This window comes from Candoia aspera, chromosome 1 (assembly GCF_035149785.1).
Source record: "Candoia aspera isolate rCanAsp1 chromosome 1, rCanAsp1.hap2, whole genome shotgun sequence".
NCBI classification, from domain to species: domain Eukaryota; kingdom Metazoa; phylum Chordata; class Lepidosauria; order Squamata; family Boidae; genus Candoia; species Candoia aspera.
Window position 1 is genome coordinate 168,967,392 of NC_086153.1, and position 14,792 is coordinate 168,982,183.

Here is a 14,792-nt window from a genome sequence, read left to right on the forward strand (position 1 = left end):
CAGCTGGTTTTCAATCCCAAGGCTAGAACTCTCAGTCTCCTGGTTTCTAGCCTGCTGCCTTAACCACTAGACCAAACTGGCAAAGAAATTACAATAAAACCACTAAAATCAATAAAAGAGAAAATATGGCAAGCATGACAGACTGAATGGAGTGAAGCCAGGGGTTTCACTTTCCCTTGCTGAAGACCTGGGTGAAAAGCCAGGTTTTTATGGCTCTTCTAAACAACAGCAGAGTGGGGGCTACCCAGATCTTGCGGAAAATCTTATTCCAGAGGGCAGTGCTGTTACAGAGAAGTTGCCCCATTAGAGGACATTGTTTAATTGAAGGAACATGGAGTGTGCCAATCCTGCAAGATCGAATTAGCTTGGCAGATACAATGGTCTTGGAAGACAGGTGATCCCTCCAGTAACCAGGCCTTATGCATGTGTTGACAGTAACCCCCAATAGCCTAACTACTCTAAACCCTGACTAGTGCAGTTTATAAAAATACGCCTATCCAATTCTCAATCCTGAATTATAACCACAAGCTTATGCCACAAAAAATAATAGTCATAGCTTGAAATTGTATTGGTATGATGGCTACTCTGCTCAGTGAACCATTTTAAGATAACCATATATTAATAACTGCAGTAATATTTCACTTTTTCCCCTTGATTAAATTCCAGTTTTATCCTATTCCCCTCTACAGAAGTTGAGCAAATCTGTGTCTTTCCAGTGCATGTATAGATAGGTATACATGCACTGGACATATACTTTTTGATTTATTTTTACTTACTGAGTGTGGCCAGTGAGAAGGCATAAGTATTCCAAGCATCGATCTGCTTTTTCATATATTCCAATAGTTAAAATACAATATATGTTGTGATTCTGCCAATATGCATGGCAGTGCATGGATTTGTTTGTTTTATAGAATTGCCTATCTTGACTAGTAGAGTTTTCTTTCTTTTCACATTTACACTTGATTCTAAGAATATATCCTCTATTCCAAAGCAATGTTTTGGTGCACATTAGATTCCTAGGAAAAACCAGAATACAACTGGGGCTCCCATATCTGAGGACAAATAGCCAGATGACGACTAGATGGTAGCAAAGAGAACAGCCTAACTTTCCACTGTCATCTAGTGGATCTTTGGATTTTGTAATCTGCAAGCAATCTGTTTTTCTGTTGTAAATTATGTGCAAGAGAGCGAATGAGATTCTGAACATATGAAAGAGAGGAATATGACCAGGCCAGGAAATGAAATCTTGAACCTCCACCCCCTCCATATATTCTATTATACACTCAGAGGGCTTCAGAATGTGTTGATTTAGGGTGGCTCTTGCAACAGGCATGGGAAAATCCCCAGCCTATGGAATAAATGAGAATCAGAAAATTAGCTGGAAAATTATTTCCAATTAATAAGAAATAAGAATTTTCCCCAGTTAGGCTCTAAAACAAACACTGTCCAAGGCAACTGAGGTTTTAAAAAAATCTAATTGTTGTATGAGGGATGATTGGGCATTTTGAGGGAGGATTAATGGTTGGTTGAAAAGGGATTATCTTCCTTCCACAGTGCTATGAATCACTTCCAAAAATTCCCCTTGGCTTAAATTTAAATAGAGGCTGTTTTCAAGATTTAATGGTACATGGGAGATATTTTTTAGGGTAGTCTTGTGGTTGGCAGCTGGACTCTAGATAACTTCCATTGGTGTTGCTATTCTAAAGTCTAATTTATAATTTGTAAATTTATAAAGCCGCTATATATATATATAGCAGCAGGATAGCGTAGTGGTTAGAATGCCACCTTTGGAGTGGGAGACTGGGGTTCAAATCCTGGCTGTACCTACCTTACCAGTAGGGGTCCTTGGGCAAAGACCCCCTAACGCTTCACCTGCTTACCTCAAATATGAGAGTGAAACATGCCAGCTCAGACGTCGCCCGGATTAACAAGGTCCGTGTCAGAGTTTTGGTTGCTCCACTACCAAGTGCTCCACTACCGAAGTAACAATCCAACCTCCCACAAGAGAAGCAGTGTAAGAACATTATTCAGATGAGCACTTACACACTGTAGCAACCCAGAACACCAGAAAAAAGAAAAAGAACAACTGCATAGCATCTTCCAACAAAATGGATACCTGCTCAACTTTATCAAAAAGTGCCTCACCACCCAACCCACTACAACCCAACCAATGGAAACTATGAAAAGGATAGCACTGCCATACATCAGAAACATCTCAGAAACCACCAACAGACTGTTACAACCACATGGCATCACCGTAGCACATAAACCAACCAAAACTCTTCAAAACATATTAAGCAAGCCAAGAGACCCAATAGCCCAAGAAGAAAAAACAGGAGTTATTTACAACATACAGTGCAAAGACTGTAACAGCCACTATGTAGGACAGACAGGCAGAAGATGAGCAGAGAGCATCCACCAACACCAACTAGCAGTCAGAAGACACAATGAGTACTCCTTAATCTCACAACACATGGACAGACTCAACCATAGTTTCAACTGGGAAACTGAGCATCCTAAACCAAGCCAAATCCAAAAGTGCCAGAGAATTCCTGGAAGCCTGGCACTCAGATCAAACAGCCAGCAACAGACACATAGAGGTAAACAACATTTACATACCATTCCAAAGAGACAATAGAAAAGCCAAAAGACCAGTACACTCCCTTGCCAGCAATCAACACCCAGATATGCAAAAATCAACACTAGGATTAACACCAGATGAACCATCAAACAGCCCAATCAAGCCCTAATCAAGGAACTATTAACTCAGGCAATCAACCAAGCAGCAAACAACAGCTCAATCAAAGAACTCCCAAGGAGAGAACAACACCCCCACCAACACAAGCAGGGCAAGCCACAGTATATAAACTGAGAGCAAGGCCCACTCCCTCTTCGCACTGAAGATGTTGCCTAGCCTGGCAATGAAATGTCTGCAAGAAAACAACAAGGCTCAGAGAGCACCAAGGACTCCACTTCTTGAAACCTTAAAGCAGCTGCATCGTTTAGAAGTCTTGTGTGGCTGCATCATAGGCTGTCTCCAGCTGTTTGTGCATGTGTGAGATTGCACAGAAAATGCCTCCTTTGTGATCACCAGCATGGTGAAGTGACTATGTAAGCACACCCAAGGTCTGACATCCAGGGACAGCCTTTGAAGCAGCCATGCTAAACTTTCAAAGGTCAAAATGGTTTAATCTTTTGAGGAGAGATGTTTTGATTAGCAAACATGGAGAAGTGCCTCTTTCAAATGCTTTACATAGCCCTATTATATATCACACATCACTTTGGATATATCAGAAATGTCTGGATTCTGATCTGAAAGATATTATTTGTGATACCGCAAACAATGCACCAGATGTAGTAATTTATGTATTCGATTAGGTTCTCTTTATAAATTGGCTCTAGTAACATTAGTAAACAAAAGATTTTTTAAAAGTATGTGGGTATATGTATACATGTATGTGTATACACGTATACACATATTTGTATGCATGTGTTTGTGTGAATGTACTGTATAATTACACGCTTCTGCTGAGGTCCTATTGTTAAGTATTCATTGAGAATGTCTCAATCACGAAACAATTCTCTATGAATTACATCTGCTCTGTTCCATAAAAGCACTCTACTGTACCTGCAATATTCCACTCCATTTGGACACAGGTCTAATATTATTCCAGAAAAGATAAAAACCTGTGTTCAAAAGCAGCCCAAGCAACAACTGATAAATGCAGAAAAAGTTGTGACATGAAGCAGTACAAAGAAAGATGGTATTCTCTCTGCTGTTTCATCATGTAGTCCCTCACTGCTAGTCAGCAGCTGCTCAAACTAATCCAGGACTTTGAGCCAGAAGAGTCCTGAGTTGGCTGGAAGACCTTGCAAATACAAAGGAAGAGCCCAGCATGAGAAGGTCTGTGGAAAGTAATAGAGGAGGAGGTTGCCTGCACCAGCCTAAAATAGCCAATGGGTGCCATGCGGGTCCCATGCCATAGGGGTGCACGCTGGAACATTGGGCAAAAACTTACAAGATGGAACAAATACGGAGCTCTGCACCTGAGTAGCAGAAATGCAAGGCGGTATAGATGGGGTGACATGCATGAAAAAGATCTGTCTTGGTGGATCACGAACTGAACACGTGCCAACAATATGAGGCAGATGCAAAAAAGCAAAAGCAATCCTAGACTACATTAACAGAAGGGCAGTGTCAAGAGAAGTCTTTCTATTTTGCATTAGACTGCACCTAGAATGTTGCATTCAATTCTGGGTGTCACATTTCAGGAAGGACATTAACAAACTGAAATCTCTCCAGAGAACAGCAAACAAGATGATACAGAGTCTTGAAAAACTTAACAGGAACATTTGGAGGCATTGGGTATGTTTAGCCTGGAAAAGAAAAGACTGGAGAGTCATGATGGCTGACTTCAAGCATCTGAGTGTCATGTTCATCGTTCCAATGAGTTGCATACATCGTAACGTTTCGCATGTCATGTCTCTGATTCGTGTCTATCACCTGCGGGATGGGGAATTTCAGCTCTGCCAGGCTGTTATCTTTCTGTTGCACTGGAGGAATGTGTGTTTGGGTTATGACATGTATTCAAGGTTACTTTCCCAGGCAGATGTGTGACACTTGCCAGGCCTGGGAGGGGGTGGTTGCGATGGTGGGGTGGGGGGGCGGGATCGGCTTGGAGGCGAGGTTTTTAGTTTGTATTTGGCGCGCTTTTGCTCATTCTCAGCTTTCTTCGTATTTGCATACTATCCTTTCAATAAATCAGTTTTATTCACTAAACTCTGGTGAGACTGACTTCGTTGGGATAAGGCAATCATTACACTGAGGGGCTCTCATGTGGAAGACAGAGCAGAATTATTCAGAATTGTTCCAGGACAAGAAGCAGTGAGTGTAAATTACAAGGAAGTAGATTTTTGTGGAATATTAGAAAAAAATTCCTAGCAGTAAGAGTGTGCAACAGACTGTCTTGGGAGATGATGAACTCTCTTTCACTGAAGGTGTTTAAACAGTAGCTGGATGGCCACCTGTTGGGAATGTTGTAGTAGTGGATTCCTGCAAAGGTCGAGGGTAGGACTAAATGATCTCTATATGGTCTTTCCAATCCTTACCTTCTATGCCTCTATGATAAACTCCTAAACATCTTCCATTTTGACTAAATTGACTGCACATTCCTTGCACAAACATCTTTGTATTTTACACTGAATATAATAGATTAGTGAATATTTTGGGAAAATCTATTTTAGGTTTTCTGAAATGTCAGACTTTCAGAAAAGCCACTAATTTAAAGTCCCTAAAATATAAGAGTATTTTTTTCACTAGTTATTACAAGATAGTGTGTGTACTCCTGTTCAGCACAGAGATTTGCCTTGATCTCTCTCCCTTTTATTTTTCATATAAAATAAAGGAGACCTGAGTGTTCTTAGTTGATCAAAGAAAGCAGTCATATGTTTCTGACACCATTATAATGGGATAAATCTGTTTTTTTTAAAAATCAGCTGTGTAACAATTTGCTAACATCTATAAAAGGCAGCATTTTATTCTCTTTTTTGTTATTGCAAAACAACTCACTGCAGAGTCTTACATAAATGCTAAGTAAAGAGCAAAATGAATGAATGAACAAGGGGACAAACTTGGTAATGACATCAATAGGTTTTCTGTGTAGCGGGTCAGTTGAAAATCAGTTACTTATTATCCCATGATATCAAAGAAATAATAAAGCAGCTTCTTATGAAGCTTCCAGGTATTTAAAGCTTCACATCCACCTAGGAATATAACTGTACAGGTGCTTGGCTGGAGCAATAACTGTTTGAAGTTCTTTCTGGAGATTTCATTTAAGAGTATAGTTAGAGGTTCATACTTTTTCTGATGCACTTGAGGACTATATATGAATTATCAGTTGGATCAGGTACTGTTAAAAGATCTAACAATGGAATCATCTTGTTTTAATTTTGAAGAAGATTCAATATCCAATTACCCATTTGGAGTCAATGTGAATTCTTTCAACCAGTTCTCCTCTCAGCTAGATCATTTTCTTTTTGACTATTCTACTGCAAATGAAGACTTCGTCTGCTTGCCTGCTCCTTTTCAAACATTTTCTCCTGATATGCAAACACCAGTTCCACACCTTGGAAATATTCTGCAATTTGAAGGTAATGCTGAATTGGACAGTTCCTTACTGATTCAGTCTGATGAAACAGATTGGCAACATAAATACTATAAAATTATTCCAGATCAATCTTACAAAAGAGAAAGGCATGCTGCCAACATTAGAGAAAGAAAGAGGATGCTTAGTATTAACTCTGCTTTTGAAGAACTCAGAGGCCATGTACCAACTTTCCCTTATGAAAAACGTCTCTCCAAAATTGACACCCTCAGACTGGCTACAGCATACATTGCATTGCTTAGTGATATCTTAAAATCAGGCTCTGACCCTAAAATCTATGTGCAAGAATGCATGAATAAGGACCATCAAGATGCAATCTGGAATACAAGTGGTAAGTGCAAAGAAATTATTTCTTTTAGAGACCTGTGTTAAAATTTTGGTTCCACAGCAAGGAATATCTATATATGTTTGAAATTTAAAGTTCAGCTTACCTGATCAGTGTTCAAACATTGGACAGATAAAATATTTGTAAAGGGTTTTTTTTTTTTGCACCTTCAAGTTAGTCTTCACTCTTGGCAAATGCCTGGACAAGTCTCTGCAGTTTTCTTGGGAAGGTTTTTTCAGAAGTGATTTGCCATTGCCTGCTTCCTAGGGCTGAGAGAGAATGACTGACCCAAGGTCACCCAGCTGGCTTTGTGCCTAAGATGGGACTAGAATTCACTGTCTCCTGGGTTCTAGCCTTGTGCCTTTAACCACTACACCAAACTGGCTCTCTTAAAAGTTTACTAATGCTGTATATTAAAATGGATTTAAATAAATATTTATGAAAAAAAATCCCTTTTAAAATGTGTTAATTTTAAGCATGTCCTTCCATTTGCAAGAGATATTGTTATATAAAGTAACTATTAGAAAACTGCCACTCTGACTTACTAAATCTTTCCTACTGTAGTAACTGTAATTTGTAATATAGTCATTGTTGAATATGTAAATAATAGATTACATTTGTTTCCTAGACACTGTTTTCTGTGTTTTGTGTCCATATTCACAAATTAAAAAACCTTAGGTTGCCAATAACACAAAATACATTTTAAAACATAAACCAAAGTTTTAATTAACAAAAATTAATTTCCTTAATTCAGCCAATTGGTTTGAATGAGACACTAAAGCATTAACTGAGCACATGGTATTTAAAATCAAGTTATGTCTTAAGAAAGAAATAGGTGAGAAAGAATGATACATGAACAATAAAGATGAATGGTGTTTTGTTTCACCTTACCCTAAGAATATAGCAGAGCTTTCTTTCACTCTCCATTTATTTCAGGACATCTCCATCTTTCCTTCCTTCTTCCAAACTTTAGGCAAGTTACTCCTTCTCAGTCTCATCTCCTCATGGGCAGTAAAAGCACAATAAAACTTCTAGATCTGAAAGGGCTTTGGTAAAAATTGCAACAGGGATTTGCAGAGGTGCTTTGCAAGAGGTGTTGGTGCAAGTGACCCCCCCACCCCCAAGGTTAAAGCAAGTTCAGTACTGCTGCTTAAAATATTTTCTCTGGTTGTCTGCATGTGGTGTGTGTGCACAGCCATTTTGCCTCAGAGGTGGTCCTTGCAAAAATATCCCTTGAGCAGCACCCAAGCCAGATAGCCAGGGAATGCATGCAGAACAATCACCCCCAGCCTTCCAAGGAATATGGCTGCTTTAATGCTTTGCAAATTGCCCCTTTCAAACACTTTACACAGTCTGTCATGAATACTTTTTGGGATTATACCAAGCACACACGCAAATGCACAGGATAGGTGTTTGACCCCAAGAATGGGTGCTGTTTGTTACTTAAGTGCAAAATATACATTTCATAGAAGCTTGAATTGTGAGCCCATTTTATTTTAATTTTACATTGATTTAATTTAAATAAATTTATATTTTCTATAGTTCTATGCTTGCTAGTTATCTCTAATTATTATTACAATACTAAATTAAGAGAGCCAGTTTGGTCTAGAACGGGCTAGAAGCCAGGAGACTGTGAGTTCTAGTACTGCCTGAGGCATGGAAGCTGGCTGGGTGACCTTGGGCCAGTCACTTTCTCTCAGCCCAGCCCACCTTACAGGGTTGTTGTTGTGGGGAAAATAGGAGGAGGAAGGAGTATTTGGTATGTTCGCCGCCTTACTTATAAAAAATAATAAAGGTGGGAAATAAATAAATAAATAAAATTAGTATGGTTCCTGTCCTTATTTCCTTGTTTCTATTGTTCAAATGTTATCCTTAAAATTACATTTCTGTTTTCTATTCCTACTTCCTTAATCCATATATAAATCTAATCTTGTTTCTTATACATATAACTGTAGTCTAATTTTGTAATTCTGCTGCTCTTCTTTAGGCCCACGACTCCTTTTTAGCTGCCTCTGGATTGCTCCAGGGCTTCCCTCCATCTTCGCTTCCCAATGTCCTTTGAAGTGGCAGCTGCTGTGGCTGCCAGCTCTGGCTCCAACTGCTGGCTGCGGTGGGATGTGGCCAATGCTTCTGAGATGCCTCTGCTGGGCTTCTGGAATGGAGGTGTCTGTAATTTGCTGGGTCTGCTGAGGTTTGGAAGACCTTGGTGGAGCTGACACAGCTGCTGGAATGGCTCTTGTAGGTCACTGGGTGTGGTGGGCAAACTGCCTGCTGCTGGTCACAGCCCTGCTCATCTGGCATCCTCTTCCTCCGAGTTCCCCTTCCTCCACACTGTGCCACTTCCTCCCAGGTCTCTGGCTGGGCTCCACATTACTCCACAGCCTTCTTTCCGCTGTCAGTCAACCCAGATAAGCGCCTTAGGGTCATCCCATGTGCACTGTTCCCATTGCCAGTTTACTGGTGGTGGGGCTGGCAGTCACATCCCACCCAAAGAGAGAGGAGCCTTAAAAAGAAGGAAAGAGGCAGTGTGGGCATTTTCCTTTGCCTCATGTTGTCTCCTTCCACACAGGCTTTTGGCTTCTGCTTCAACAATTTGCACTCCCCTGCTAATAAATAATAATAAATAATAATAAATAACTATTAAATTATTTCCAGGGCAGCACTTAATCATGAAGAATATACCATTGGTACTAAATAAAATGCGAGTAGGGTGGCAGTAGGGTGGTGATGGTGGCATGAAATTGTTTGGTAAAGTACATATAAAGTTTCAACAATAAGTACCTTGATTGTATTCAAATAAGCATCATTCAGAAGAATTAAAAAACAAAAACAAAATCTCCAAAGAAATTCTAGAATCTCAAACTACTTTGTCAAAGGCAAGCTCAGATGAAAATACTCCCATCCATTATTGAAAACAGTGACACAGCCCTTGAGTAGTCAGTCTCAGTACAAATCAGAATAGATGCTCCTGGCTGAAATCTCTTTTAAAATGGAGACAAATCTATTATTTAATTAAAAGGAAACAGTGTTTTCTGTTAATTAATTTCTTTCACTATTTCCTATTAGATCCATCAAACATAAAGTAACAGATGGGGAAAGGAACTGTGAATTTCACACACTATCTTTTAAAATTAAATGCTCCATTTCTTCAAATGAGTACTTTTGTTGACAAGAGCAATGAGATTAATGAACTGGCATTTGAGGAAGAAATCAGCATTTGATTTGTTAATATTGCTTGAAATACGTTTGACTCATTGTGCTTTTTCTTCATTAGGTTTATTATTTCTCCTTTCTCTCAGCAGATCTGACAGCCCGGTTGTCTTGGATAAAATGGGATTAAGATGCACAGCAGAAGAGAGGATTCTTCAAAGGATCTGACTGCTTGACACCAGCTGTTAAATTCTCACCATATTTACTGAATTATTTATAGATGTATTAATAATAAACATTGGGGAAAGCAATGGCAAACCACCCTGCTATAGTCTGCCAAGAAAATGTCGTGAAAGCGGTGTCCCCCCCAAAGGGTGAGACATGACTTGGTGCTTGCACAGGGGACCTTTCACCTTTCACCAATAATAAACAGTTTTTTATTACCATCTACTGGAATTGGGCATCTTCAATTAGAAGAGGAAGAATAAGTTACTGTAGTAAATATAATACTTGAAGTATAAGAGGAAGAATTTGCTGATTTTTCTGAGCTTCCAAATATTACTGTTAGCCTCACATATAGAATAAAATCATTTGAAATTTTTAGAAATACTTTTAGCATTAAATTCTGAAAATTGCGGGGATCAACATTTAATAACATTTGAAGGACATGGGACAAATTGTACTAACTGTTTTGAAAAACTGTAGCAAACACCTTAACAAAGGATTTGATTTTTTTATAAGAATGTTATTAAATTTAAATCAAAGATAAAAACTACAAAAAAAGAAAAAAACTACAAAAAGAAAAAACTTAAAAAGTGAGAAACACAAGAAGAATTTTAAAGATTACATAAAGAAGTGACTTCTGACTTTCAACAAGAATATACAGGAATTTCCATAATCAATCCCTGTATCAAACCAAGATCACATTATTTCTATAAATCAATCCATCAGCACACATAGAAATCACTAAACAATTGCTCCTTCCCCTTATATTAAAGAATATATGTATATATGTATGTATGCATGTATATACACATACACACACACACACATCTCTAAACCACCTTCTCTCCCCTAAATACAACATTTATTCAATTATTTCCTTCCTAACACTATTCTATATATTTCTGTCCACTATAATAAAAATCAAATTATAAAAACATATAAATTGTCTACTTGTATAATTAATAATCTCCTGCCAACCTAGCAGTTCAAAAACATGCAAATGTGAGTAGATTAATAGGTACCGCTTCGGCGGGCAGGTAACGGCGTTCCGTTCAGTCATGCCGGCCACATGACCACGGAAGTGTCTACGGACAAACGCCGGCTCTTCGGCTTTGAAACGGAGATGAGTACCGCCCCCTAGAGTCAGACACGACTGGACTTAATGTCAAGGGAAACCTTTACCTTTACTATAATTAATAATACTACAACAATCTTAACCCTATTAAACCTAAAACCAAGCAATTATTATTATACCTTATAGATACCTTATAAAACTTAAAAATCAAACAAACCTTTAAAAAAGTCCAGTAAATCTTAATCCAAATCCTTAAAAAGACATAAAATCATAAAAAAACCCTCATCACTATGAAACTCTGAAAAATCCTCTTTGAAATCCTCCATGTGTCAGGCAGTAGACTATGGCACCCTCTAGATACTCATGCAGATAGGAGTTAATGAGTTAGTTCCAAATGAAATTGGCACAAGAGAAAGTGTGCTAACAAGCAGGTCCAAGAGGAAATGAACAGAAAGCTGAAGATTCAAAACGGCAAATCCAACTTGTAGGAAAATATTCAATCCTTCAAATTCAGTACAAAAATGGTAACAGGAAGGCAATTATTTATTCTCAGTCCTCCTTAATCTTTAAACCAGAAAACAAGCCAAAACTTAAAAAAATAAAATAAAATTTAATCCAGAAATAACAATAAGCACCAAGAGAGTCCACTTTTTCTTGATGTAGGAAGCCTGTCTTGGGGTACATAAACTTTAAAAAATATATAAATTGGGTGATTTAGAAATGGGGTGGCTCAACCTAATGTCCCTTTAAGGCTACAAATGCGGCTAGGAAATGGTGCCATCCCGGCCTCCTGTCATCTCTTACCAGATCATCACAAACGCTGTGATTCTCTGGCTGCAATATGGCATTCAGGAGAGCAGATGGGGTGATTCTGAGCTTTTCCTTTATTCATGAAAAAGCTCTGGGCTCCAGGAAAAAGCTTGCCTGAGCCCCCCAAAATAGTGTGCATTGTCAGTTCTGCTCGCAGAGCCCGTGGACACAGCTGCTCAGTCAGCCATGTTCCCACCAGAAGTCCCCTTAACAAAGGATTTAAAATGTTTATAGGTCCAGTTCAGCTTTTTGAATTTTGGTGGGTTTTCTGTAGCTGGAAGAGAGTATGTCCTTAATAAAGGGGTGTAGATCAGCTGAGATCTGTTTTGAATTTGATATTCAAAACAGTATATGGACCCTATCTATAAGAAGACTGTAACGATGCAACCACCATGCTGTGTCCTCAATGAACTCTTCTGTCCTTTCAAATACATCATTAGATTCAAAACTAATGTACCATCATCAACAAATTACATAAATGCCCAAGAAAAAGCCAGTTGAATAAGATTTAACATTTCTTTTCCAGTAGGCTATTATAAATAGTGGCAAGTCAGATATTCCTAAGAAACTGATATGCATGATGTGAAGGCAAAAGGCTTTTCCCTGTTGTTTCCTAGCATTAGTTGTTCAGCTATATGGTAGACCATTTCGGAGAATGGAGAGTCTACTTAACTACTGAAGTTAATATATATTTTAACATTTACAACATTCCATTAATATAACTATGCTCACTGTTACTTGATAATCCATCAGGCAGTTTTTTTTCTTTTTGTTTTACGGAGTAGTTTTTTATGAAATGGTCCTGTTGAAAAAGGCAAAAAAGCAAAGTAATATAGACAGTCTTCACTGTGGAGTCCTTGGTGCTCTCTGAGCCTTGTTGTTTTCTTGCAGACATTTCATTGCCAGACTGGGCAACATCTTCAGTGCAAAGAGGGAGTGGGCCTTGCTCTGAGTTTATATACTGTGGCTTGCCCTGCTTGTGTTGGTGGGGGTGTTGTTCTCTCCTTGTTTGCTGCTTGGTTGATTGCTTGAGTTAATAGTTCCTTGATTAGGGTGTATTGTGCTGTTTGATGGTTCATCTGGTGTTAATCCTAGTGTTGATTTTTGCATATCTGGGTGTTGATTGCTGGCAAAGGAGTGTACTGGTCTTTTGGCTTTTCTATTGTCTCTTTGGAATGGTATGTAAATGTTGTTTACCTCTATGCATCTGTTGATGGCTGCTTTGTCTGAGTGCCAGGCTTCCAGGAATTCTCTGGCATTTTTGGATTTGGCTTGGTTTAGGATATTCAGTTTCCCAGTTGAAACTATGGTTGAGTCTGTTCATGTGTTGTGAGATTAAGGAGTTCTCCTAGGCTTCTCTTGAGAGCTCCCTTAACTTCTTGTCTAATAACAACATAGATATTTTTGAGATTGTTCCGTTAGGTTGGGAGAGGTAATTAATTATTAATTTATCAATTTTTGTTAAGCAGCAAAATGCTGAATCTCTTACGTTCTTCCTCCTCAAAAACATTTTGAGTTGGAACTGTGTAGACCAGTGGTACGAAACTCAGATAGAAATGGGGCCCACTAAACCATACATAAGGATCCCTGTGGGCCACATATTGACTTAGAAAACCACATGTTTATATGTTTTCTTGTTTATTAATACATCAGCACATTAAAATCAGATAGGAACCAGATGTAATTAATAAATAAAAAAGAGACATATTATTACAAATTTGACTATTTTTTTTTCAATATTTATATGTATTTTGTTATAAACATGCATACAAATTAGGAACTAGTTATAGATAAAAAGAAGCATAAACATTTATATTTTAATATTGGATAGATTCAAAATCATTAAAAAACACATACAAGAAGACTCAAAATTAATTTAATATTCTTTGCTAGAAACTTGGCATTTTTGTCAGAAACTATTTTATTAAAAGCATTACACAAAAAGCATTTAGATGTCCCCCACTTTCTTTTTTTACCCATTCATTCCTTCTTCTCTGGATGTGTTCTGAACTTATTTAAACTTTTTAATTATTATTAATTTTAAAATTGATTTTTCTATAAAGTTAACAACCATCAAGGACCTTGTGCAGCCCAAAATTCAACGGACAGTAATTCAACCTGTTTTGAAGGCAGGCACTCCTTCATGCGCTGGAGGGCCCGGGGTCCAGAGCAGGCTGACTACCAGTGCAAGGCTGGCTGCCTGCCTGTCGCCCTGGGGAAAGGCATAAGCTCACCGCCTGGGTTTAACTGCAGCAGTGCGGCTTGCTTGGCGCTGCTGCCATGCAGCCTGAGAGGGAACTGCTGTCACCTGGTGCTCCTGCTCGGTCTGTGCCCAGACAGCGCCCAAAAAAAGTTAAGGCAGTGAGCTTGGGCAGGACTCACCGCAAGTCATGAGCCTGGGGTTTTATGGTGGCTGGCAATTAAATTTATTATCATTTAGTTTTAAAATGTTCTATTTTCTATGTTTTATTGTATTTTTATTTTATTTTGTTAAATATTTCCCAGTTCAGGCCACACTCGGGAGTGTTGTAGCTGCATGCGGCCCATGAACTGTGTGTTTGACACCTCTGATGTAGACCATGACAACTGGCAATCTACTTGTGACTATTTTGTGGTGATTTATTATTATAAAAATCTCTTATCCTGCATTGACCATAATTTCTCTATTTCAGCAGAACTATCCTACATTGATTATAAAACCATCTGCTGGAAAATTACTGTGGGTAATTTCCCAGTTAGACTGTATCTAGCACATTCCCTGTCAATCCTTATATCCAGAGCAAGCACATAGGTCACTCAGCCTAGCTAGCAAAAATATAGCTTGATAGAAAAAAGTTAAATGGCAAAATGGAACATCAAACCAGGGAGAAAGACATGAACAGGCAATCATTTACATTATCTATACTGCTATATCAAAAGCACAAAATTTTCCAAAGCCATTGAAAACAATACTGTGAGTAATTAGGACCGCCTTTGGTTGGACAGGCCTCTGGTTATTCCATCCTTAACCCTTTTTATGTACATAAGGGCAGCAGAATAGAGA

General features: G+C 38.5%; 2 protein-coding genes across 3 annotated transcripts in view; one reads left to right on the plus strand and one right to left on the minus strand.

Moving 5' to 3' along the window:
* RAMP1 (receptor activity modifying protein 1) overlaps positions 1-14,792 on the minus strand; it is a 322,064-nt gene that overhangs the window by 20,375 nt on the left and 286,897 nt on the right. The gene's annotated exons all lie outside the window — the stretch shown is intronic.
* Positions 4,833-9,932, plus strand: LOC134489149 (T-cell acute lymphocytic leukemia protein 1 homolog). 2 transcript variants are annotated; one of them, XM_063291658.1, is made up of 3 exons: positions 4,833-6,495; positions 9,556-9,593; positions 9,792-9,932. In XM_063291658.1, exons 1-2 carry the CDS (start codon positions 5,886-5,888, stop codon positions 9,573-9,575), a joined length of 630 nt encoding a protein of 209 aa, XP_063147728.1. In that variant the 5' UTR covers positions 4,833-5,885; the 3' UTR covers positions 9,576-9,593; positions 9,792-9,932. The 2 variants fall into 2 exon arrangements, with proteins under 2 accessions (XP_063147728.1, XP_063147719.1); XM_063291649.1 differs by lacking the exon at positions 9,556-9,593.